This window comes from Varanus komodoensis, unplaced genomic scaffold (genome assembly GCF_004798865.1).
Source record: "Varanus komodoensis strain SLA01 unplaced genomic scaffold, ASM479886v1 scaffold61, whole genome shotgun sequence".
NCBI lineage: Eukaryota > Metazoa > Chordata > Lepidosauria > Squamata > Varanidae > Varanus > Varanus komodoensis.
In genome coordinates this window covers 2,052,998-2,080,718 of record NW_025336236.1, presented here as the reverse complement: position 1 = coordinate 2,080,718, position 27,721 = coordinate 2,052,998, and the positions used below count along the sequence as shown (strand labels likewise).

General features: G+C 37.8%; 1 protein-coding gene across 1 annotated transcript in view; it reads left to right on the top strand.

Annotated features, from left to right (window-relative positions):
• The window catches only part of TRHDE (thyrotropin releasing hormone degrading enzyme), a 467,798-nt gene that overhangs the window by 346,462 nt on the left and 93,615 nt on the right, over positions 1-27,721 (top strand). The window contains exons 6-7 of the mRNA XM_044449813.1: positions 4,075-4,212; positions 16,603-16,668. Of these exons, the coding sequence (XP_044305748.1) occupies positions 4,075-4,212; positions 16,603-16,668 (204 nt within the window). The remainder of the gene's footprint in view (positions 1-4,074; positions 4,213-16,602; positions 16,669-27,721) is intronic.

The following is a 27,721-nucleotide window of genomic DNA, read 5'->3' as shown; positions in this document are numbered from 1 at the left end:
TAAGCACGGGGTTTCCCTTTGAATCAATGTTGTATGGGAAAATAGGTCAAACTGCTGTTTATTTATTTAATACATTTTTATCCTGCCCAATAGCCCAAAGGCTGTCTTGATTGATATGAAAATATGCTTCAAAGCTCTTGCTTTGCTGTAACTGTACATCTGCTCCCTCACCATATCTCTTGTGGTGTAGTGGGAACCAAATGCAATCCATTTGGGAAAAAGATCCAATATGAAGATGCTAGAACTGATCAGGGCGAGGAATCTGAGTACGAAAGGCCACTTGGTTGCAATCTGACAGATGCAGATGATTGGTAGATGATTGCTGTATTTGCTGTAAACAGAAAGCCACTTCTGGCTTCCTCACATTACAAAATGCTGGAGGTGACATGAAAATGAAAATGTCTAGACATTATTTTCCATTTTTTCTGATAATCCATATTATAAGGAACTAAACTGGGATAAAGAAAGCCAGTATGATGAAAGGAGTTTCCCTCTTTCCTATAATGAATGGAGAAATCTTTTGAGATGTGGTGGAGTGTACACCGAGGTATCCAAAGATACATTTAGATTGTGGTATGCATAAATTTAAGCCTTGATAATGGAAGGCACAAGTTACAGAATAAGTTGGATGGAGAACAGGTGGTAGGTTTCCTTTGGAAAAAGCTGAGCTGTACATGAAAATAATTGAGACTTGAGTTTATCTAGTTTTCCTTTGTTTCATTTATTATGTAATTACTTTGATAGGGATCGTCTGTATAAATATAGTTCTGTAATAGTATAATTATTTGCTCTGTGTCTCCAGTGTACTGGATTAGAACTGAGATAGATTAATTCTAATTCTATCTATATTCACCAAAAATGTTTTGGAGGTCAGTATCTGTTACTCTAATATATTATTGAGATAAGCACTCCCATTTTAAAGATGGAACTATCAGTGATGCACCTCAAATATCAGTGATTTTGCACATTGCTATGAGGTTGGAGGATAATAGCTAAAAGATGAGCAAAGCACAGACAAAACAACTCAGTCCTTTTATGTACTGAATATGACCATTAGGGAGTTCCTAGATTTTAACCTCTAGCTTGTCAAAGTTCTCCTACATTAATCTTTCTATATACAAAATATGTAAAAGGTAGTAAGATCTTGCATATTTCTACTTGCTAATAGAAGTATTTTTTCTGGAAAAGATGTGATACATTTTGTCAGGAATATGATTTGGAGAATAGAAAGACCTTATTAAATACAATTCAAGCAGGTCTCTTTAATCTGTGAACTGTTTGAATGGCTGTTCTAATACAATGATGTTCTTTTAACGCTTAGGCCTTTGATCTCTTATGTATACTAATTATCAGTTATGACTTACATTGTGCTATTCCTTTTGTTCTCTTATTGGATGCAATTCAGTTGCTGTTTCACTCTTAAATACTTTTGTCTTGCTATTTCATATTATGTTTTGAAAACTATTTTTCAAATGCCTGGCTCAAATATTACATTATTGTCATGCTAATGATCAGAAGGTGTTGTTTATGCCTCAATAAGTAATATAAAACCAGGAATAGTGACTCTTAAATTATATTATTTTTATCATGATAAGTGTATGTGCATATGCATTAAAAATAAACTTCCATGAAGCTTGAGAAAAAAAGTAGCAGTTTTTGTTTTTGTTTTAAGTATCAGATACAAATATTGCTGAAACTCTCTGTTGGACCATATTTCTCTGTTTAGTTTTGTAGGTACATTTTATATTGACAAAGGTAGCAAAGAGGAACAGTTACATTCTCATTTATTTTAACTACAACTATTTTGCTTTTTAACTGTGAAAGAGTTAGATTTTATAAATTACTGTTTTTTGCAGAAGGATGTAGATCAATGACTTTGTTCATGTTACTGAGCAATTGTAAGTTCTTCATTAGTTTTCTCCAAGATGATAATAAGACCTGGAAATAGCCCATTTTCTGAAATAAATTACATTTGCCCAAGAATTTACTTGTGTTTAGTGTATTGTGTTTTCATTGTTTTGAGGATCTACAGGAGTAGCAAAACTGCAAAAAATACTTTTCTTGGTAGGTATCCTTGCTCTCAAAAGCTTTAAAGATGCAAGGCTTCTGTCATCATGTCCAAAGAATCAAACTTCAATATTCATTAGTGTAAGGTCTTCAGATACTCAGTTTCCACCAGGTGTATTTGAAAGACATGCATTTGGCATACTTAAATTAAACAACCTACCTCTAAATGCACCTACATTTAATCTTGTTTCTTAATTTCAATCTGAACTCTCCATTACTAAAAGGGTAATCTATTTTGATTCTTGTGAAGTAGCAAGAAACTTGTTCAAATAACATATTTAGCAAAGGTAAGTTATAACCTACTGCATTTTTGTTCAAGTGCAAACCCAACATGCTCAGATTAAAAGTGCCATGTGTGTGTTAGATTATTAGTGCTTCAAAAGTTTAAATATAAAATAAGCTCTAGCACATATCTTGTACTTTGATGCATTTTGACATAAAAATGAATTTCCAGATGGATTATCAATGGAACACCTTTTCTGTTGATTTACAATATACTTGAATTAGCACATTGATAACCAGAACATTTCCATATGTATAATCAGTGCTTTTTTTGTTAAAAAAAAGTGTTGGAACTCATGTCCTGGGGTCACACTTTTACACTAAAAAAGATTTTCAATTCACCAACTTTTTTTGAAATAAAGAACTTATTTATCTTTTGCACATAGCCAGTCACTCTACACACACATAAACATAATAGTCGTCGCCAGCAGTAAGAACTCAGCACGCGACCACACGACCAATCCCAAGCCGAGCAGCATCCCAAGCCAAGCAGCACCCTCACAATCAACGCAGACACACAAGCAGCCCGCAAGCACTATTTTAATTATTTTTGCTGCCGACCTGCTACACCCAACAGGACAATTCACAATCACTTGGAAAAATCCATCAAAAAATGGTGCTGGAACACTGTTCTGGTGCATTCTATGACAAAAAAAAGCCCTGGGTATAATCACATAAAGTAGTTACACATCACATATGTATAAATTGCTATTTTATCTGCTTGTAATTCATTTTTACAAATGAAAAAAAAAGACTCAAAGCACCCAGAACAGTGCTTATATGAGTGGATCATTATCAGTTTTTAAAAAGTTCATAATGTAGACATGAGATTATATAATTTAAGGATGGTTTATTAAATAAGTCTTAACCAGCATAGCCTCCTTCATATGGATATACATGGGAACTTGTGCTAAGGTTGCTTAACCCTTGCCAGAGTGTGGCTATGGCAGGAAGGCCTCAGCAGTTATATGCGGCCTATAAATACATGTATCAGCAAAATGCACCCTCTTAGCATTAAAGGCATTTAATTCCCTGACATTCCTCAGATTTTGTGTAGTATGTATAGGAAGCAGTGTAAGGACGCCATACTCCATAGTAAAGTTTTGCCCCCTTACAGTTGTCTGCATTTAGAAATAAGTTTCTGATTTATGGCAACCCTATGAATGAAGACTTCCAGAATGTTCTATCCATAACAGCCCTGTTGAACTTTTGTAAATTCGAGGCTTTGACTTCCTTTATGGAGTCAATCCATCTCATATTTGGTTTCCCTTTTCTTTCGTTTTTGTCCTTCCCTAGCAGGATTGTCTTTTCCAGTGAATCTTGCCTTCTCATGATGTGCCCAAAATGTGTCAGTCTCAGTTTTGTCAGTTCTGCCACTAGGGAAATCTCTGGCCTGATTTGCTCTAGAACCTTCTTGTTTGACTTTCAGCCAGAACAGAGCATTCACAAAGCTCTCCTCCACCACCACGTTTCAACACATACCATATTTTAATCTACTGGTGCATTTATTAAAGATACAGTGGTTCTGCTCTAAAAATCTCTGGGAATTCTCATTCATGCATGAAAGACCTGCATGGGGAACTACTGCGCTTTCCTAAAGCACAATTGATTAGATATCAGGGATCAGAAGTGCATTCAAAAGGTAATGTTGAAACTGCTGTCTTCACAGTGTTGCATTTTCTTTGTGTAATTGAAAAGGTGTGAGTATGTCTTGCTGTATTTCAGGAGAAGCAGAGGTTTCTGACAGATGTCTTGCATGAAGTGATGCTGCTGGATGGCCTGACTAGTTCACACCCGGTATCACAGGAAGTGCAGCAAGCCACGGACATTGACAGGGTCTTCGACTGGATTGCCTATAAAAAGGTGGGAATAGGAAAAAAAAAACATATTTATTGTATTTTTCTGGTATTTATTGCAACAGGTGTGATAGTTTTGATTCTTCAGCAGCAAGAAAAATGCTGCAATTGGCCCTCCATGATTTTTGTTTTTTGTTTGCAATCAAATCTTAAACAGGAGGCATTTGGTCCACCATGATTTACTGTGACAAGACTGTATCAGACGGTTAGAACAGAATATAGACACAAACCCTTTAACATTCCAAATAAGAGAATAAATTTTATGAATGATGCATATGCACAAATGTAGCTTTTTGGTTACATTTAACAGAGGGAGAAGCTCATTGTCCATTATGTCATTGATAGGAACTTTTCATTAAAAACATTTCATTATAATTATTATGCTTCTGATATTTGCTCTTTAAAAGAGCTGTCTGAAACAAGTGCACAGAAGTTTCAGAACAATTATTGTGAAATTCATTTCACAATTCACCTGTTAATATCAATCAAGCTTCCTCTGAACTTGGGTAGTTGACATCACACTAGTAAAAGTGACCAAGCAGTCTATGCACTTTACAACCTGGTGTGACTGGTTTCTATGAAAACCAATTGCAACAGCATATCTTACTGGTGTAGCGCAGAGGTCACTTACACCAATGAACATCAATTTTATAAGTGGACCAGAAGTGTTGGATGATTAACAAGTAAGTTGTCATTGAACAGTTTAAAATGTTTAATTTTCTTGTATTGGTTTTAAATGAACATTCATTTATTGATCATATTTATTTTTTTTAAATTGCACTCTAGGTACTTGGATGGATAAATCTGTGAAGGCTAGATTATCATTACCATTCCCATGATTTGGATCTGGTCGATTAAATTCTGATATTTTCCCTTAGTTTGAAGGATTTCTTCCCTTTTCCTCTGGGGATGCAATGATTATCAGTAGAAACAGAAAACTAATATGAATGCATGCCAAGTGTAATTGGCATTGTCTTTTCCTACTGCAATTATGTCTATTCATCATAACTGGGATTGGGAAGTTCCCCCTTTATTTGGTGTGGCTCATATTCTTCATGGGAGTTACATGCACTGCTGGCACCTTAAAGTATCTTATGTTCCCTTTTCTCCAACCACACTTCCCCCTTATATATCTTTCTTATCGGCCTTCATCCTTATTGCCTCTCTAAAGCACTGAAATACTTTATCTGCTTTCCGTCTACTTTCACTTTCTTTCCAGAAGCTGCACTGTTGGTCAATATTGTGTGAATTGATTCATTCTTATAGCGGTTAGAATATCATAAACTACCTTGATATCATTGCAGGTCAGCCAATGGATAGGTTAACCTGCTGGAGAGGCAGTATTTAAGAGTAAATGTTAGCATTTCTACTTGTAAGATTGGTTTGCTTTAAACCCCCCCCCCTGCTTTTTTTGTTTTTGTGTTTAATTTTCCTCTAATTGTATTCTTAATAAAAACAAAAGCACCAAGATACACTTGATTAAATATAGTGTCTAACAGGAATGTTACTACTAACATTCCCATTGAACATTCTGAATAAAGCAGTTCATTTTAGGTATTTTAGGCCATTGTCTTGATTCTCCCTTTTCTTCCTGCACTTTGAAGAGAAAACCATTAATATTCTTACTGCTCAGTTATCTGTGGGACTAAATGTACTTGTCATTTGTATTTTATGCTCCCCATGGCTACACATGTGTAGAAACTATATGATGCAAAGCTCTCAGAGAGCATATTAACTTATATTCAGCAGCAGACTGAAACAGATATACGGATTGAAGAAATAGTGCTTCCATTTGAACGTTTTTCTATACTGTTTGAATAAATCCTTTTAAAGCATCATTTGGTACTACCAGCTCTAAAATTGGCAATTATAGTTCATATTGATGTGCAAAAATTAAATAAATATATAATAAATGTCAGACAATAATTTATTTTAATAATGAATTAATAACTTGTACTTTAATATTTAGGTCTTTTTAAATAATTAAAACAATAATGATAATGTAAACGATTCATAGCTTTTAAAATGAGAAATGGTATATCAAATTCTAAAATAGATTGATAATAGAACCAGGTTTTTTTTTTTTTTCCCCTTGGAGCACTGTGAAGATGTGCCTTACAAGGTATAATGCAAAGTTATGACATCTTAGGAACTTTAGGAGGCATTAGACTACAAGGCCATCACTTGGAAACATTCACATATTACATTCCAGGGAAGAGCATTTTAACTGCAAGAGCATCCTGGACTTGGAAGAAGCTGTAATTGATGGCAGCTTTCAGCAGCACGTTTGTGCAGTGTAGATACAGTAAATAAATGAAGGTATCTGCCCCACGTATTACGTTAGTGCATGTTATAAGTGTAAGTTCTTCTGAACTGACTGAAGTGTGTAAAGCACCCTTAATGGTGGGTCTGCAATTGCACTGCAATTTAATATGTTTTCTATAAATATACGTTCCTCTCTTAGATTGTCTGCAGCTTTCATTTGTATCTTCAGACCCACTTGTACAACACACCCATCTGCATTGGGCAGAGCACCTTGGGTGTGCCAAACCCTCCTGCCTTCCTGCTTGCTATGATGTTCCAGAGGGCATCCTAATTCTCAGGTGTAGTAGATATGGGGGATCAGTGAGAAACTGTTTTCTCTGATTTACAATGGGCTGAAGAGCTTTGCATTAGTGCAGAGCAGCCTTTGAATGTAACATGGATGTTTTTGACATTTCATATTGATGGCCTAATGAATCTAATCAGGTAGTGGTGTGTGTTGGGGAGAGAGGAATCTCCTAGGAAGAATGTAGGGAACTCTGACCCCCCACAGTTCATGTCTGTTCATGGGAAGAACTGTAAGTAGTACATCTAAAGTTGTTTTCAGTGTTAAGTCATTGATTTAAATGTAGACTAAATATGTGAAAACCAAGAATATCTTTTTGGCTCCATCACTGACACTCTGAAACTAGTCAGTGTCAAAAGTAGAAGACTAGCAAAGATGAAGAAAAAAGGTTGAACATAGTGCTAGAGTTCTGTATCTACAGAGCTTCAGCGCTCTGTGGATTAAATTCCAAGTATACAAATTCTAATTTCTGACATCTGTCATATGGCCAGATGGAGGTTTTATGCAGTTATATGCACAGATACCATGTGCTGTATGGAACAGTTTTTCTGAAGAAGAATACAAGGCTAACAAAACCAGGAGCACAAGCATCTCCCAGAGAATATCTGATCATCTACTACAGCAAAAGCATGACTGCATTTCCCTTCCAGAAAAATCTAATAGCTAATGAAATCATGGAGTGTTCATGCAAGTATAAAATGTTTTCACATATCAAAAGCATCAATTCTACATAAATGATTAACTCAGCCAACACAACATTATTTGCATTGATTTTGTGATGTGTAAAAACAATTGCTGAGATGTCTGCTTTGACTATATTTCTGTGTACCTGAAAAGCCCCAAGAGCAGAAAGAATTCAGCCCCGTTGCAAGGGTATCTGAGCTGATCTCAGTGGTTCCCATACAGCTTTCTGCTCATGTTACGCATAACCAATTCCATCAGACGTGGGTAGGGATACACATTCAGATTTGCATCCCATGGAAAAAGAGATCACATCCATCTTGGGAGGTACACCAAGCACTCCCTTCTTGCCACCGTATCCTGCCTCAAAACAAGACAAGAGGCAACATTTTGCCTCAGAAATATTCCCTTCCCAAATACTGCTTTGTTTAACTTTATGCAGCCAGGTCTGGCTGCGACATACATGGTACTGCAACTTCTTTATGTAACCTGTAAGGCCATTGATGGTTAATGATTGGTGCTGTTGAAGAAGAAAGTTGACCGCACATGCTCAAAAATTACCTGAGCAAATCAACAGGGGAAGAAAAGAAGCCCTGCATATTGCTACTGATATCAGTCAGGAAAAATGTTTGGGCAGTTTTTGTGAAGCTTTATTATATCCTTGCTTTTCTTCCGGAAAATTTCAGGAGCAAAAATTCAGCTCAGCTGTATTAAATACAAATCTTTGAGAACCACAGTTTAAAAATAAATAAACCTCAGTGTGGGGGTGTGCTCACTTGACCACTGATCAGCTGTTTCACATAGCAGCTCTATGCTGACGGGGGGTGGCGGGTGGGACATACTTTTAATTTCTCGGGATTGTTTTTCTTGCTCTTCTTCCTTACCGCCTATTTTTGCCTTATTCTTATTTCAGAAGTAGCTAGAATTCAAAATAGAAATGGTGCAAAAATAGCACTGAGACAACAGCAAACAGCGAAGATCAAGCAAGCCCATGCAAAGTGTATTGAACACAGTTTCTTTGCAGAAGAGGCTAGAAGATTATCCTGGCTTTATATAGAGAAGAGCTGCACATACTTTATATGACTTAGCTACAGTTTGAAGGGCCCACAGATTGTTAGGTTGTTTGAGAAGTACTGAATTTGGCTGTATAAAGTATTTCTCACCCCCAAAAAGGAGAGATACTGTGGTTAAAATCAGCACAACTGTTCCCTGGTCCCATGGCCCATGTGTCAGTGTACGGCTAACTATATGAAGCAGTATTCATTGAGCTTGTAATCTTAATAAGCAGCTCACCTGTAGTTGTTAATGTTAGGAACAGCAGGCTTCTGGGGGCAGCAGCCAGATGCATGTTAGCATGGAAGGAGGGTGCGTTTTTTCGCTTCATGTTACCGCAACTCAATGCCAATAGCATTAGCTGACGCAGCAGGATTCTCTGGCCAAAGCAATACTACTGGCGTTTTGTTAGAAGTTTATTATGCTAGTGCAGTGTAAGTTCCTGAAGTTACACCTACTTAGTGCTGGGGTTCAGTTGGATCCTGCCCAAAGCCTGCTTATTCTGCTGCTTTTAAAGACTGCCCCTTGCATTTTGTCTCCTGTAAGCAATGTATAAAGTAGCCTGCCAGCTTTCCTTTCTGTCACCAAATACTCAGGCCCTTTCCTTCATTCTCTGTCTCCATTGGCAAAATCATATTACCTGAAATAAATAGTTTTCTTCTGTGGAACTGGTGAAAGCATGTTTTGCTAGTATGATTTTATCCCAGTGAGCATTTTTGTTTTACTTGGGAGGCTATTTTAGTGTATGGTGTAAGTTTGATGTCTAAATTAATGAAGAAATAGAAGTTTTGACAAGGATTTAAGTACTATTCCTATTCAGTATTGTACTTGAACTTCAGTGATGGCCCATCTGTGTAAATAATTTCATCAACCTCTTGTGTCTGCCCATCCTTGAAGATATTCTCATAAGGATGCTTAATGAAAAAATATAATGTGCTTTTGTCCTTGTCAGTAGTGTCAGAACACATAAGAGCGGTGCCAGCGGAGGGGCTTATACAAAACTGCTGATATAAATAAAGTCCCTGCTACATTTTGTCCAGACAACCAAGCAGCTTGTGCTTCATTTTTCCACTCACAGCAAGTGAGTGGGGCATATTTTTAAATCCTTTTGAAGGACATGTTTGCTTATGTTTATTTTCTCTTGAAAATGAACATAAGCAAAGGACACGTTTGCTTATGTTTATTTTCCTCATTTTTCAAACTCATGTATAAAATTCTAGAAAGGCGTTGACTTCTAATAACTTAAAGCCAATACAGACTTTATAGTCCTGAGCATAACAATAGTGGAATACCATCCACATTTTGTCTGTTTTTGACGCTAGTTCCAAGTATAGGAATCTCTGAGGGAGGCATCTTTGTCATCCACCCATCCAAAACAATCAGAGAAGGGAAAATGTGCACAGATGTGCTACCTCTCCATGCTCAGCCCAACTGAAAGTGTGGAATGTAAAGTAGCATAGAAATATCCCCCATTTTGGATCTTCAAAATCTCTTCAGGTTCTGTAGTGTAGTTAGTGTGGATGGTTGTGTCTTTCGCTTGCTCTTCCAGTTTCTTTCTTTAGAAGTCCAGAAGGGAAGATTATGGGAGTGGGTTGCACCAATGGATGACTGCATTGAGTCTTCTAACTTCAAATTTAAAAGAAGCTACTTTACTGTTAATTACACATCCTTGAAATCAAGCAAATGTGCTTGAACAAGAATCATGTGTAGTTTGATAATGTGTAGTTTGTTTTCCAAGTAAAGCTAGACAAATAATGCGTTAAAACATTGTTTGACTTGGACATGCAGAAGAAAAAGCTGAAAATGACAAAATATATTATTTTGATAGTTCTGATCAAAATACCCCAAACCATTGGTTTAAAAATATTATCCAAAGCATCATTTGAAATCATCTAATGATTTGAGTCTTTGAAAACATTCAGTTTGGTTTGTTAAGAACTTTTTGGTTTGCTGACACCATCAGAAGAAGGACTCTTGGGCGACCCTCTCCTTTCATGTCATATCTTTTAGTCACTTCCAGGAGGAGGTGATGGTCTCATTTCACCTTGGCTGAAGAGTGGGATAAAAATGCTTTGATTAACTAAACAAATATTTAAAATATGTCTTGTGTTTTTAGATCAATATGGCAGCTTTTTGACAGGGTTGATTTTTGGGGACTTTTAGGGGCAATCCTAAAACAGAGTCTAGATGGCCAGAGGAGAATTCAGTGCCCCTGCTTCAACCTTGAATATTTGCACCATCGTCTGAGCAGGGGCTCAGTACCCTTAGTTTTCCCTTGCAGCTGGCATGGAAAGAACTGCATGGGTGACAATTCCAGGGCTTGTGGGTGTACTGTGGGGCAGGGAATATCCAGCAGCACCTCAGCCTCTTCTCCTTGTGCTCCAGGGCAAGGCACTGATGTAGAAGGGGGCCCACATTACAGTTTTCTCAGATAGAGTCATTCTGAGGAGGAGGCAGAGAGGTAGAGCTGAGTGGATGAGTTTACAGTTTCATGGAATCTTAGGGAAGATTCTCAGGAAGAGTGCAAGAACAGCCACCACCCCTTGGAAAAGGAGGAGGGCATTTCAGAGACTGGGGGAAGAGATTGAGGAAACTTCCTTGAACCTGTGAGCAGCCAACAGGTGAAGCAAGATCAGGTAAGAAGTGTCCAACATCCCCACTTCGATGAGGGATGAGTCTGAATGTTTTATGAAAGGGTGGGAAGGAGAGGATGTTGGCATCAAATTCTACTTTGATTTGTGCCATACTTTAACTCACAAATCTTTCTCTGTAAAAAAATTCTTGTCTGAGTCTGCTGGAAAAGTCAAAAGGGAGACAGAAGCCTGCTCGTGATAACTTAGAAGCAGAAACCAGCCATCCAAAGTGTTTTAGAGAGTGGTAGAAGTGGGACCTGCACCTCCACACTATTTCTGCCCTACGTTTCTGCCCTACTCCTTTGAATTCAAAGGGTTACAGTCAGCCCCATTCATTTGCATGGCTTGTACATTTATCAAAGCTGTCAAATGAATGTGCACTCTAATTTTCAGCTTTTTATTCTAAATGTTAGCGTTGGCCCTAAAATGTTTGGATACCTTGTCTTCTTAACAGGAAGAAACTGGTAACAGTTGAGATGCACAGGACCTTAGTAAATGACTTTGCAGCCCATGGCTTGAACAAAACCAAACACTCATCTAGATTGGGTGTTCACAGAGCCATATAAAAGCAATTAACATTTATACCGTGTTTTAGCTAGTATTCAAAGAGCCTCAAACAATATCCATACACCGTCCTAGTCAAGTAGGTCAGTATAAATCTTCCCGTAGTACAGTTGGGAGCTGGTCTATAGTGGATTTCTGAAAGCAACCCAGTGTGTTTATCTCTGCATCCATAGCTTGTACCATTAACAACTATATTCCACCAGGAAAGTGTATCCTTTATGAGCATGACAGATAAATATGAAATATAGACATGTTTCTTCCAGATGCACTGTCAGATTGTATTCATGCAGCTTCCTCTTCTGATCATTTTATCAAAGAGTTATTCTATCTTTAGCATGTCAACAACTATCCCAGAGAAGAATTGTTCAGTGCTGTAAACTGCACCAGGAGGCAGAACTGCATTTTTTCATTCTCTCTCAGATAGATTTCTCCATGTTTTCTCAGATAAATCATACAGCAGTCTCTTAACTATTCAGGAAAAAGCAGTTTCTTTCCTCCTGTGAAATATTGCAGAACTCTTGGTGACTTCACCATCCATTTCAGAAGAGGCATGCAAATGCTTATTCACTGAACACATGACAGACAAGCACGCACCGTTAAGCTGGCACAAGCCTCTTCGTTGGGCAGGAAAACCTCAAGCATCCCAGGGAGATGGTATGCTATACAATTGCCCTGGCAAGTGCCCTTTTCTGCCTGGCGGATACTGATGAAGATCATAGGCATTTCCATGCTCCTTAGAGGTAGGGCAGGTTGCAATCTGCTCTTTAGGTTCCAGTCACAAAAGATGTAGAGTTTCCCAGTGCTTTAAATGCTTGTGTCCTAGGCTAGTTCACCATGAAACTGACCAGAAAGGAGGCGATCCTGGACTATTTAAGACTGAGTCCCAGGACCTAGAGCAAGATGCAAGTGTTGCTGAACTGATTGGGAACCATGACTAGAGTATTATCAAAATGTAATTGGTATTTAAGTAGAAAATTGCCAGTCTAGTACACTTGACTTCAAAAGAGGAATCTTCTCTAAAATGAGGGGACTTGTAAAAAGAAACTGAAAGGTAAAGTCAAGAAGGTCAGCTCTCTCCAGAATCCTTGTGGGTTACGCAAAACCACCATATATACTACAGGTTGGGAAAGGCAACAAGTCCAAAAGGTTAGTGGCTTGATACTGCTGACAAGTAGTATCAAAGAACTTATTAGAGAAAAGAAGGTTTCCTTCAGAAAATGGAAGTCTTTCCAAAATGAGGAGAGCAAACTTGCACAAAGGAAGGCAAGGAAACAATCAGGGATGCAAAAAAGGAATTCCGATTATCATTAAGATTAACTATAAAAATCTTTAAAATTCATCAATAGCAGGAAAAGGGCTATGGACCAGTTGGTCTGCTGGATGAGACCTGACTTAAAAGAGGACTGAATAAGCATTAGGGGATTGCCAGGAAGCTGTGAATTTTTTGAGTATGTTTTCATTGTAGAAGATGGAGGGCAGACACCTATGCCTGAAATGATCGTTTCAGGAAGACAGTCTGAAGAACTGGAGCAAGTACTGCTAGCACAGAGATCACACTGATACCTATCAAGCTTCCTTGTGCGTTTGTTTATGATTAGGAAAATGATCAGAACATATTTTAAAGGAATTCACGAAGGCACTTCAAATTTAATTTCCTAATGTTATGAAAGGATTTTTTAAATGCCATTTTTATGATCCAAGTTTGACATGCTTTGTTCTCTAACTTTAATTCCTGCTGTGAATTTCCTAATAAGCTAAATTTCATATTGGCATCCAGCTGTGTCTGTGTAGTGTCAACAAAATGATTATTCTGTAAAAGTGCCTTGGATATTGCCTGTTGGCTGCCATTCAAACGGCGGAAATAATGTGCAGCTTCTTGTGTGAATGCTTTATAACCTGTGAGTCCTCATTTGTGGAGTGGATTTGAGATCACAGGTCAGTCTGGATTTCTGGAAATATATGGTGTGCATTGATTTTAGAAATGTTTTTATTGAAATGAAAGAAGATTCACATACTGCTTGGATGTGCTTGGATTCCCCTGTTGTGGAGTGAGAAAAGCATGCTGTGCCCCTTAGAGAGGAAAAAAGCTGGTTCCATTGCCACTGCTGCTAAGCAGTTTCAGGCCCTGTCCACTTGTTTTCATGTGGACGTGGACCTTACGAGAAGAAACAATTAGGAGATGACTTCAATCTAACAGTAAGAGTGCTTCTGGGGACCACTGTGCCCATGGACATGTCGCTTGGCATTTTCCATGCTTAAAGGTTTTTGTTTTAACACTTCTACTAGGAATCTGGTATGTTGCAAAAAGCTGCCTTACAGCTGGATTCACAACAGTGATTTCATGTTTTAGAGCTCTGGGAACCCTCTGCCTTGTTCTTATTACATGATGTACCAAGCAGTTGGTATTCTTGTATGCTGACAGTGTAGGCTGACATTCTAGTTTAGACTCAGGATAAGTGAGTCAAATATTAGTTCTACTGGAATTAAGTTAATCATGGCTAGTTTGTTTCCCATTGGTTGGGACTATATATGATGGGACAGCAGGGCTAAGGTTGAAATCATGGACACATTTACCTGGAATAAGTCTCATTCAGGACCGTAAGTATTAAAGACACATAGGACTGCATTATAATTTTAAACTGGATCTAGCCCCCTGTTTTCAGCTATTGTGAATTCACTTTGAGACTTGCTTTTATGTCAACTTGTCACCACAGTTTTGTCACTCTGAGTGCATTTGTCTATTTTAGAGTGACAGGCTGTAGTTCTTTCACCCTTCCATTATAAATGTGGGGGCTAATTGTAATTTCCTTATGATCTTTTAGTGAAGTAAGTCCAGTGCTATTGATTTACTTGACTGAAAATTGTCTGTAGATGAAAAATGAGTGGCAGATACCATTGTGTTTATTACAGATTCATTATGTGATCCTAGTTAGTATTCTAGACAGGCTGCAGTAGTTCTTAGCTAGTCCATGCAAATAAAATAGACTAATTTGTAATGGAGTACAAAAACATGAGTCTCAGTAGAAAGACGAATAAGGATTGGCTTCATTTTGGCACAGTGACGTGGTCTTCCCTTGGTGCCGTGCTTTACCACAAGTGCTAAACGGGTGATAAAGGCAAAAAGGGGATGTTTCAGTGGTTTATCAGGAGATATTTTGGATCCACTGGTTCTAAAGCTCCCCTGGCCCCCTATTTGCAGACTGTAACATACCTGGAACCAACATAGTAATTTTCCCTCCTATTTTGAATCAGTTCAAATTTAAGAGGAGGCAAACATTTAAAAGAATGTCAACTGGTGACAGAAAGAGGAAAGAAGGTAAAATGTCATCTTCTGGTCTGTTTGAGTCCAGCAGGGCTTAGGAAGTGGTGATTAGTCCCCAGCCTGAATAGGATTACTCTACCAAGCTTCCAATCTATTTAAATCTCAGTGATTGACTTGTGTATCAAAGCTACAAAAACAAACCACCTGGTTTCTTTCATTGGAATGTGCCTTATGATTCTAGTTTGGTATAAACATGGGCCAGACTAGCCTGCAGATTACTACTACAGAAGATAGCTGTGGATAGTCTAAGAATTCCGAATGAACTTATAAACTTATGAACTTATAAACAGTAAGGTTTGGATTTTCTTTGGACCCTGCCTTGCTCTGTCCAGTCTAACCACTATTCCGTACTCTGTCAGTAGAAATCTCATAATTACAAAGTTGAAAGTCAGCACTATCTTCCAGCTGCTCAAGTGGATATGCATAAGTGACCAGCTCCTCTGGTGAAGCTGCAAGGAAGAGATTGGAAGGTTTTAGTCATCAAACATTTAACAACTCTGAAGACAAAGCTGCAGCTAACCCTTCGCTATGGTCTTGGTGGGCAACTTCAAAAAGTCTGTGTTCCACTTTCACCTGTGAACACTCCTTCCATGTCCCCTATCCCCACAGATGCTGAAACCTAATGAAAGAATAACATACCTTTAAAAAATATGCCTACTGTAGCTACAAAGCACCAAAACAATAGATTTAAAAAATATGGTTTGTAATATAATTATGAGCTCTTTGGTTTTCCAAAGCCACTATAGACAGCTTTTTTACACTTCAAAAATTAATTATCCTCAGAATTGGAACAATTATGCCCCAAACTGGTCAAACTATTGTTATGGTTTAAGAGGAAAAGTCCATTACAATCTAATGTTCCAGGCTTGTTTCGCTAAACCAGGGACAAGCAAAATGTGATTCAGTGCCGGAGCAGAGCCTGGAGGTTTATGTACGTGATACTAACCCATAGTTTGGGGTTACCACTGACAAGGCCTTTGTGTACACAGAGCAGGACCCCAGTGTGCAGATTAAGTGCTTTAGAGGATGGAACTGATTTGGAGACCTCCATGGCTATATGTAGTTTTTCTCAGCCAAGGCAATCTGGTATACACTCGCTTCCAAGTTACTGCATCACAATTTTATTATGTTTTATTTCAAAATGTACTATACATTTTTTCTTGAGGTGAATAAGTAGTGGTTTTGCTACCTGAGAAAAATAATTTGCTTTTCTAATGCGTCACTCTATATTGTAATATCTACATGTACATGTTGCAGTTTATTAGCAAGTAACTTCCAACTAACCACATTTCATACTTGTTCTAGCTTGAGTTTTGTTTCTACAAATCATTTAACAGAAATATGGGAGTTTGTAAAAAGTGCAGGATGAATGAAAATACTTTATTTTGTAATAGTTCTAAATGTACTAATTAACAATATCTATAATTGGTTTTGAAATAGAATATTGGAATAAATGCATATTTCACATTGGTTTTACTATGAAAATGTTTGTGTAGAAAAGAATCCAACATATTCTTTTATGAATTGTGTTTGCAGGGTGCAGCTTTAATTCGAATGCTCGCTAATTTTATGGGCCACTCAGTGTTTCAGATGGGCCTGCAAGTATGTAGAAAACATTTCTTTTCTTTTCTTGTGTGCTTGTTATTTGTATCTGTGTCAGTGTATTTTACTGCATATATTTTTGCCAATTTAAAAAAATCTCCCCATACTAAACATTCGATTTAAAAGGAAAAGTAACATTAAAGGTCAGATTACTCTGGAAAAACAGGTGGCATGTATAATTTTGAGAGTGTTCAAGGACTGCTCTTATGCAGTCATTTAGCATCCATTATGAAATTTGCAAGATGAAAAAACCTTTAACACCTATAATTAAAGATGAACAATTTAATATGGATGGGCACCTGAGTAATTTTACAGTGAGTCAAAAGAAGGGAATGAAAAATTCTAAGATGGTTTGAGCAATACTTCTAACATATGAGCAAGTTCGCAGAAGAAATGCAGAAGAAAATCCTTTATTCTCTGTATATTCAGATCAAATATTTTTAAGCATGCAAATGCAAACATGGAATTTAATACAAATCATAGTGAAGGAGATGGGAAGTGTTGCCTATGAAAACATATAAAAAGAGCTTTTTTCCAGATGCAGGGAGAAGGCCACAGGAGAATAGAGAATAGTGCCACAAATAATTCCTTTTTTCCTGTTTCATTTGGTAAAGGATCCAGTTATATGTACATGTTATTGTAATTCACTCCTGTTGAAGAATTTGTACCTAGAGATAAACAAGTTGCAGTTTTGTATATTCTTATTGGAATGCTTCCAACCAACATACCAGTATTTTCCCACTCACACAGCATAGAGACTTTTCAGAGATGTGCCTGGCTACCCCAGTGTGGGTTTTTGTGCTGGCAGGCCTACATTTCTGAAGGCTTTTAAAGCCCTCCAGGCAAGTTAGAATTGCTTCCTAAATTATACTTTGAATAGAAGAAGAATGAAATTTTGGCATTATAAATCATAACACTGATTACATATAAATGATGAGAGATTGAATGAAAATTGTTTTCTAATAATAGCTTTTTTTAGTAAAATATAAAATATATAGAAATATTTGACAGAAATACTGGCTTGTTTCATACATTGTAGCAATCTACGATCTGGGTTGTCATTGAACATGGGTTAAGAACCACAGTGGATGCAGTCAAAGATCCATTTGGTTTCAGCATTTGTTTCCACAATGGCCAACCACCTCCTTATTGGAAACCTATAATCAGTATATGAATGCAATGAAGCCCTCTTGTCCACTGGCAAACATAGGCCTAGTGCATCTGAAATTGTAGCTAGCAGGTGGCTAGCAGGACTAGTAGCCATTGACAGCCACCTCATTTGTGGATTGGTCCAACTTCCTTGTGGAAGATGAATTCCATAGTTTTAACTGTGGAGATGAATTCCATAGTTTTTACTATGAACTGCTTTCTTCATATCTGTCCTGAATCTTCTACCATGGCATAACTCCAAGTTCTAGTATTATGAGAAAGGAAGAAAAATATATCTCTATACTACTTTCTTCACACTATGTATGTTTTTGAACACAGTTATCATGTCTCCAAGTACTTGTAGCTTCTTAAAGCTAAACAGCCCCAATTGTTGTAACCTTTCCTTATAAGGGAACTGCTCAAAGCCCTTGATCATTGTTGTTTTCCTTCACTGCACCTCATAGGATTCTTCAATATCCTTTCCACGTTTCGTTACTAGAACTGTACCCAGCATTCTAAGTGTGGTCACACTATAGATTTCTATAAAGAATACGGCATTGGTAGTTTTAGTATCTTTACCTTTCCGATTATACCCAGCATGCAATTTGCCTTTTTCATAACCTTCACACGCTGGATTGACAAGTGTCTGCCACAACCCCAAAATCTCTTTCATAGCCAGTCACCGCTAATTCAAATCCATCAGCTTATACTTGAAGTGGTTGTTGTTTTTCCTTTACTTTAGTGGGCATTCTTTCCGCTTGCTTACATTGAACCAATTTTGCTGTTTTGAAGCCCATTCTTCCAGTTTGGAGAGCTCCTTTTGGACTCCTCACAATTGCTTTTTGGTTTACTGACCCTAAATAATTTGGTGGGATCTGCAAACCTGGCCACTCTACTGCACACTCCTAGTTTCAGTTAATTTAGGAATAAATTGAAATTTATTGAAGTTTCAGACTTGCAGTTGTGATTGCCTCAATGGACAGGCATGAGCTGTCTTTTCTTTGGTAAGGATCTTTGTGCGAAGCCTTTTGGAAGTTCACCGAAATAACGTCTACCAGAATGCTGGTAAAGAATTTTTAAAGAATGCTAAACATTTGGTGATATAGGACTTATATTTACGGAAGCAATTTTAATTTTTTTACAGAACCATTTATACTTCTATATGCTTACTAATTTTATCTTTAATAATGCCTTCAACGCATAACAAACAGTGGCTTAATCATTCTGTAATTTCCAGATCATCCAGAATCACTTTTTACAGACTGGTGTTACATTGGCCATTCCCCAGTGTGAAGTTGATCTTAGGGACACATTACATATTTTTGTTAGAATATCAGATATTTTTTATTTGAGTTCTTTAAGAAGTCTGGGAAGGATCCCATCTGGTCCTGGTGATTTATTAACTCTCCATTTGTCAATAATGTTGAGAATTTCTTTTTTTGTCATCACTCTTTGAGTTCCTTGGATTTACTTCCTAAAAACAACTATTCTTTGCTAGCTCCATTTTCCCTGCTCATTAACCATGTTGGTGACTTATTCAGCTTTACAAAATCTTTTATAACTTGCGGTATTCTAGCTGAGCTTCTATTATTTTGAGTAACCTCCAACATAAACCAACAATTTTGAAGTAATTAACCCTATCAACAACTTTCAACTTCCTTTTTACAAATTACTTCATTTTAGAGATGCCTATTCTTTTGAAGTGAACTTCGACTGTACTGGACTTCTTTGGTGATGTTCACTGAAATATGCATTAAATCTGATAGTAGTGGTTAATGTTTCAAATTGGTTCAACAATTTTCCTACCTTATACCAGGTCCTGGATAATGCCTCTGGTTGGTTGTATGGCCAGTTGTTCTAGAGCATCATCCTGGAGGGCATCAAGAAATTTGGACACTCTTGTCATGACAGGAACATGCATGTATCCAGTCAATGTTGAAGCAATTAAAATCACCAATTACTAAAAGACTTACATGTTGGGAGGTCTCCCTGATTTCATTTTTGTCTCAAGATCATCCAGAGAATTTTGTTCTGGGGAATGCTCAAATGTGCATTCTTTGAAGTACAGAGCAACTTCTTCTCCAGTATGGCTTTCACTGTCCTTCCTGGAGTGTCTATATCAAGAGCTAGATGTATCATGCTGGCCTTTCCTTTCCTTTCCTTTCCTTTCCTTTCCTTTCCTTTCCTTTCCTTTCCTTTATTCCATCTGTAATTCCCTCTATATTTAGCTTATTCTTTAAAAGCAGACATTACATTTCTCCCATTTTATCCTAAACAATTCTAGCATCTGCACAGAAACCACTATACGCTATGTCTCTCCTTAGATGTCTCAGGTATTTAGGCCTCTTTGGCTGGCTGTCCGGGTTCACTGTATATTTATGGCCAAACTCCTTAAATTGTACATTTCAGCAATTGGTTGTCACTGAATTATAATTTGTCATTATATATGAACAATTTGCTATGCTTATCTATGGGCTATTAACCAGCATCAACTGGTTAGAATTCATGATTTCTTAAATGGTTGGTAACTGGACTGTTTGTGGTTAACAACCCATAGTTAACCACAAAGTATAGTGATAGCATGTAACAATAATCCATGATTCAAAGAACCCATAGTCAACCTGTACACTGGGCTCTTGTGAGACATGATGCAGCAGTGGTATCATCACAAGATAAGGCTTATGGGTTCCAGTAGGTCATTGACACTGCTTTCTGAGCCACTATTTTACATCTGATTCTTATTTGTGGAGCTCAGGGTTCTAGCAAAAACAAATTCTGTTAGCTTGAAGTCTTGTGCAGCATATAATTTTGAATATAAATTCCACAAATAATGATCTTTTAAAAGAATTTTGTCTGTTCCGGAAACATTTGCTCTATTTTACCAAGTATGTAAAAATTCAGATAGATTTTCTTTTTTAAAAATTAAAGATGATCAGATCCTTGCCAAACTCCCTCACACTTTCTCTTTGAAAGTGTTTTATTATTGATAAGAACTACTTTTCCCTCAAATCAAAACTCATGTGCTGATTTCTTCTTCCTTGTCTTAATGATGTGTTTTGAAAAGTCATGCTGTATTTTAAAAATGCTTAAGAACCAGTACAGCTGGATGAAAAGTAAGAAATTTTGAATGCAGAGTAATTTATTTTGCTCTTTGCTAGGGATAAACTCTTTTCAGCAATAATTCCAAGTAAATTAATGTTTCTAAAACAATTTGAAAGCATACAAACAAAAGCAGAAAAACAATGCAACACCCTTTATTCCTTTGAAATCTGTTTAAGGAAGTCATGTAACAGGCAGCTGTGATGGATGAATTATGTATGATGCCGTCTGTTACTTAGAGGTGTCCTTTAAAGTAAATTGATGTTCACCTGAAATACAATTATGCTAAGATGGAAAGAGCAATCAATCTTATCTGTTCTTAGTAAGATTTTCAATCTGAAATTTAAGTAAACTACATCTGGGATCAGGTCATATTTTAGCATAGTAATTCTATCTTTAGCCCTGTAGACTAGAAGGTAAAATATAAAACAAAACTTAAATAAACATAGTGTGTGTGCCATATAAAGATGTATTAGTTATGACAGTGACAGGAACTGATGTTGGGGAACTGTTTTCTTCCAGAACTTCAGCAGGATTTTGATTGATTCTGTTTGGAAACAGACTTGTATTTGAATCACTCTAAAAAAATCGCCAGTTAACTTCCAGTGTTTGTAATATACCTCCTTTACAGCCTTATTTCCTATTTATGATTTACTGATAGAAAATATTCCCACCAGAATCTGTGTGCAGAAACTTAGAATTGGATTTAACACAATGCCCAGCTTATGACAATCAAGTTTACCCGTAATTGTAAATTATTACTGAAAATGTGTGGAAGCATTGCATATTTGAAATAAGGAGCAGAAAAAGACAACTGCAGGAGCAGATAAGTGTGCATAGGAATGTAGCAACTGTGTGTGTAATGGCTAAACTTTGGAGATATCACCACTTCGGCATAAAGCTCACCAGGTAGACTTGAGCAAATCATTGGTGGAGTTTGCAGAACGTGCCAACCCCCAGTGAGAATGAGCTGCAGTGGGTTGGTTGTTTTGCAAAGTACCCCTGATGGCCCAGTAGACATCCCTGCTCATGGTAGCTACTTCACTCCCTACCGCTCCTTTTCCCTCATTCCTCAAGAATATATCCCAGGGGTCTCCGTGGAGAGAAACAGGTCCGCACTGTCTGTCTGTCAGCCATGATTGTGAGTCCGTTTTGGCTTACTGCATGTTCTTCCCCCTCACATGGCAAAAGCCCACTGAAGACCTAGCTTTTGCTACCCTCTTAAGGGTACTTTGAAGGGGCTACCTGTGCCTGCCAGGAATTTATTTATTTATTTTTGCATCTGTAAATAGCGCAACCGTGCGCGCATTCTCTGCCATTCCTGTTGTGCAAACTGCCCGTTCCCTGAAATGCGACAGTTCCATCAACGACTGAGACAAATCTGCACCTGCGCATCATTCCAGCCAAAGTGGGAGGCACTCAGCTCGCCCCCTTGCTTTCGCTGGCTGGTTCATACAAAGTGACGGCATCCACTGTAAGTCTCTTGTAATCTGCTTAGTGAGCCCTTGGACTAATAGAGTGGAATATGTGTCCAAGGGCTTGTTGTGAGCCGCCCCGAGGCTTCGGCGAATGGGGCGGCATAGAAGCTTCCAAAATAAGTAAATAAATATTAGTAAAATAAATAAATAAATAAATAAATAAATAAATAAATAAATAAAGTGGAGGTGTAAGCACTCATCTGCCTTGGCATCATTGCCTTTGGCACAAAAAGCATCCTCTTCCTGATAAGATCCTTTTCTTTTAATGTTTCTCCCCTTTATGCATCACGGGGTACAATTTTTTCTCTTGATAGACTCAGCACTGTGTCAAGCTACTCTCCCACCTTTTTAAAATGAAAGGAAGATGTCCAACTCCATTTTCTTTTAAAATGGTGTGGGAGGCAGCAGTTTAACCTTCTCCTGAGCCCACAGAGAGTTGACACAAAAGGTCTGGGCCACTCTTGTCCCTGGTTCCCATTTTTTCTTTGGAAAACCAAGCCATACTTGGCAAAATGACCCCTATTTGCACAACATGACAACTCATCTATCCACAGGGAATTGTCATATTGCCCAGACCAGGTCTTGGTGGGTAGTCATGCCCACTTCCACCTTTGCAGTCAGGATAAAATGAACAATACTATCTGCCATTTTGAATTTCTTAGACAAAGGATGGCATGCAAGTGTAAGATATGAATGCTGCTCCTCATTATGGGTTTTATGTATATGTTTAATGCTCATTTAAAGACATGAAAACAAAGTAAAAAGTAGATTTTGTGATAGTCTGTGTTATTTCAACATGATCCTTATATCATGGTCAAGCAAAGGAATAGACAAACCTTAGTAGTTTTTGATAGTTATTCTCCTACTCTGGCATAGTTTCATTACTCTTGTGTAAGAATTTCTAGAAATATTGTTTCCCACTAGAACATATGATTGATGGATTTCCCTTTGAATGTCATCGTTTTTCCTCAGAATGGATTTCTTCATTAAGAAAATAATACAAATATATTATAACATTTATAAAATATAACATTTGTATATCTACATTAAATAAAATATTTTTAGAAAGCCACTTTTTCTGTTACATAAGAACTTCAGTTTAAGAACAGTTTGAAGATCAAATAAACTTGAGGGCGGCTTTGTTTAAATAGGAATATCCTGACATATCTAGTTTTTCCATGATGTGCTTTAGCTTTTTTAATTTAACTGTTGCATGTTTTGATTATTCTTAGACCAATGTGTATTTCTATGAGTTTGTCTACATTACATTTCATTTGTTGTTTGACAAATTGTTCATCATACAGATGTGTATCCTTTTGAACTTCACTTGCTGTTATATTTGTGTTCATCACTCATTTTGATTTAGCGTATCATCAGCAGTTGCATTACTTTACTGTGAGATCTCCTGTCTCTGTGATAAATTAATACCTTTTGTACTTTAGGTTGTACAGTATACATCATGCCAAGGACCTTTCATCCACTTTCATCCACTCCACTAGGTATTTGAAGCCCTGTTGCTGAAAGACACTTTAAATATTAGCCTAGCTGCCAAGGAGCTGTTTTTCAGTGAACTCCCAGGAGTTTGCCCAGGAGCTTCTCACATGAGTTATCCCCTCAGAACTGGCATCACTGAAGTACCAATTTCATGGCCTGGTACCAGAATCGATTCCATGCCTACTCTGGGTCTATGTATGCCTATATTTAATGGTATTTACCTTATCACACATAGTCTCTGTGTAGCTTATGGTACAACATTAAAAACAAAAAGAGTAAGTGAGAATAATAAAAACCATTGAAAGGACGGAAAAGTCCAGTAAAACCCACAAACAAATAGATGGTAAATACAAAATCAATAAACACAACCGCAGTGTTCTCAAATACTAAAAGCCAGTGAAGTATCAAAATAACAGAGAGATTTCACCTTCTGCCTTGTTTTTTTCTATGTGTCATCAAAGTTGTCTTGACCTTATGATGGCCCTCCAAAATGCCCTGTACTTGACAGCCCTGCTCACCTTATAAGGCTGTGACTTCCTTTATAGAATTGATCTATCTCATAGGTCTTCCACTTCTTCTTCCGCCTTTGGGTTTCCCTAGCGTTATTGTGCTTTCTAGCAAGTCAAGCCTTCTTATGATGTGCTTAAAATAGAACAGCCTCAGTTTTGTCAGTTTTGTTTTCAGGAAAAGTTCTGACTTGATTCAGTTACGACCCACTTGTCTTTCTGTCAGTCCAGGGTATTTGCAAAGCTCTTCTCCTTAACCATGCTTTGAATGCATCTGTTCTCTTCATGTCAGCTTTCTGCATTGTCCTGCTTTTAGACCCAGTGATTGGGAATACAATAACATGGATGTTCTTGGCCTCGGCCTCTAGGGAAACATCCTTATACCTGACTATCCTTTCTTGTGCCTTATTGCTGCCCCTCCAAGTCTCAGTTTTCTTCAAAATTTTGACTGCAACTCAAACTCTCCATTTGATTTGATGATTGAGTCCAGGTTTGCAAAATTGTTTGAAATTTCAATTTCTTCATTTTTAATATTAAAGTGGTATAATTCTTCAGGTATTACAATTTTTATTTTTTGATATTCAGCTGCAGTCCTGCTTTTGGGCTTTCTTCTTTCCCTTCCATTAGGAGTTGTTTCACTGCACTGCTGCTTTCTGCCTGTAAGGTGACATTGTCTCCATAACTTAAATTACTGATATATCTTCTTCCAATTTTAACTCCTTTCCCTGATCCTAATCCAGCTTTCCTTACCATATGTTCTGTATACAGAGTGAACAGATAGGGAGAGAATATTCACTCTTGTCTAATGCGTTTGCCTATAGGAAACCTTTCTGTTTCTTCGTATTGTGTCATGACAATTGATTGTTATCCATGATACAGGTTACACATCCAGACAATCATGCTGAGGCACACCCATTTCATTCAGAATCAGTCGTAACATCACTTGTACCCACACAGTAAAAAGCTTTGCTGCAATCTATAAAGTGTGGATTGATCTGAAATTTGTATCGTGTGCTTCTGTAGCCAACATATATTTCCAATATTATTTCAAATACCTCTTCTTTTTCTGAATCCAGCTTGAATCTTAGACATTTCTTACTCCATATATGGTATAATTCTTTCCCGCAACACCTTGAGTGTCACTTTGCTTGCATAGCAGTTTAGTGCAGTTGCCCTGTAGTTGCTGCACTCCTTTGCATCTCCTATTTTGAACATTTCCAGTCTGTGGGCCATTGTTCTGTTTTCTTTATTTATCATCACATTCCTGTTAGGACACAGACTGATTTAGTTCCCAAAGCCTATTCATGTTGGTTCCCTACCTACTGCAGGTGCTTAATTTCTTTCAAGTGCTTTCAGAGCAGCTTTCACTACACTTTTTAATATTGCAGATTCTGTAGGTTTCCTCTTTGAAGCAGTCTATCATCTTTTTAATTCTTTGGTATAGTTCTTCTATATGGTGAGAACAGAAGAATTAACCACTTTACTGACATCAAAGAAGAAACTGAAATTACATATTGTTTTCCCGTTCTCTTTATTTTCTCCTGGTAAGATAGTATGTTTCCCTTTCAGCTTTCCCAGTCTAGGTTTGAATTTTCCTTTGATGTCTTGGATCTTTTGGAAGAGGTCTCTTGTTTTTCCTTCTGTTGTTTTATACTTCTTTGCAATGGTCATCGTAATAGCTCTTTTCGTCTCTAAGTGAGACTCAATTAAAAGTTGCTTTCAGAATACTGACCCAATTTTTGTTGCCTTTGATTTTGCTTCTTGCCTTTCTTAGTGATTGTGAATGTTTCTTCTATTATCCCTGCATTCTTCACTAATAGTATCTTTGCTTTCAGTCCATTGTTCTTCTGGCTCATGGTCAGTTGAATTTAAGGTTCTTTATGTGGACTTTGGGATGCGGTGGCACAGTGGGTTAAACCGCTGATCCTCTGAACTGGTTGATCGAAAGGCCGCCGGTTCGAATTTGCACCATGAGGTGAGTTCCCGTTACTCCATCCCAGCTCCTGCCAACCTTGCAGTTTGAAAGCATACAAATGCAAGTAGATAAAAAGGTACCACTTCGGTGGCTAGGTAACAGCATTCTGTGGACTTCAGTGTTTAGTCATGCCGGCCACATGACCACGGAAATTGTCTGCGGACAAACGCTGGCTCCCTCGGCTAGGAAACAGAGATGAGCACTGCCCCCTAGACCCAGACATGACTGGACTTTAATGTCAAGGGGAAACCTTTACCTTTACCTATGTGGACTTTAAAATCATTGGGGATGTTATATAAGTTGTATCTTGGCACTATGTTTCTGCTAGTGATCTTTTCCTGCTTTATTATGATCTTTGATATTTATGGTCACTACCACAATCTGCTCCTGATCTTGTCTTGACAGCAAGAAAACAGTATCTTCATCTCCTATTCCCAGTTACATACTGTACCTGATTTCTACTGTCCATCTAGTAATGTCCATCTGATCAGTTGCATGAAGTATGTATCTTCAGTAAATCAATGGTTGGTGTCAGAGTTAGCTCAAGGGTCATTGCTGTTGTCTGTGAAAGATTGTCTGCCAGTGTTGCCATCAACTATTGCTGCTGCCCAGTAGAAGTCCTTCAGGAGTTTCTCCATCCTTATCACTCTTAGAGATATTTATTCTCTTCTGCTGATGTAGCTGTTTCGGCTAAAAAGGGTGGATGAACCTTACTCTGTGTTTCAGATTTGACCGTTCTGTCTTGGGTGAGCCTGGTAGGAGACCAGCCTAATGAGAGAGGCTGGCCTCTGCATGGCATTGTTCTTGAGACCTCTGACATTCTGAGCCCTCCTCACCACATTAAGGTGTGCAGCTCAGAGAGGACCACAGTGCCTGAAAGATAGTAAAAGAGATGCTCATGGTGTCCATAGCTATATCTGACATTTTGAAGGGCTGGAAAAATGGAGATTGTGAAAACTGGCTTTTCAATCAGTTGTGCAATCTTTTGAAAAGAAAAAACGTTTAAGGGAAAAAGGCTATGGTGAGCCATTAAAGAGGATAATGGGAGGACAAGCTGGTCTCCTGGGATACTGGCCAGAGAACTGAGGGAGAAGGAAGAATAGGGAGGGCAATGAATATGGTGTGCTAGATCATCTGTTAAGTGCACTACAGGTTGTTTGCAGAACAGCCAACCAACTCTGGCTTTTTGTCAGGATAGGATGACATGGTGTGTAAACTTGCCCAGTTATGGACTGTGATGAGATGAAAGCGGAAGGAAATGCCTTTGATTTCCACATGCTGGTCATTCCAGTGGAAAAGGAAGCACACGAATAAGAGGTTTATGCATGTAACACTAAACCATAGTTTCATGT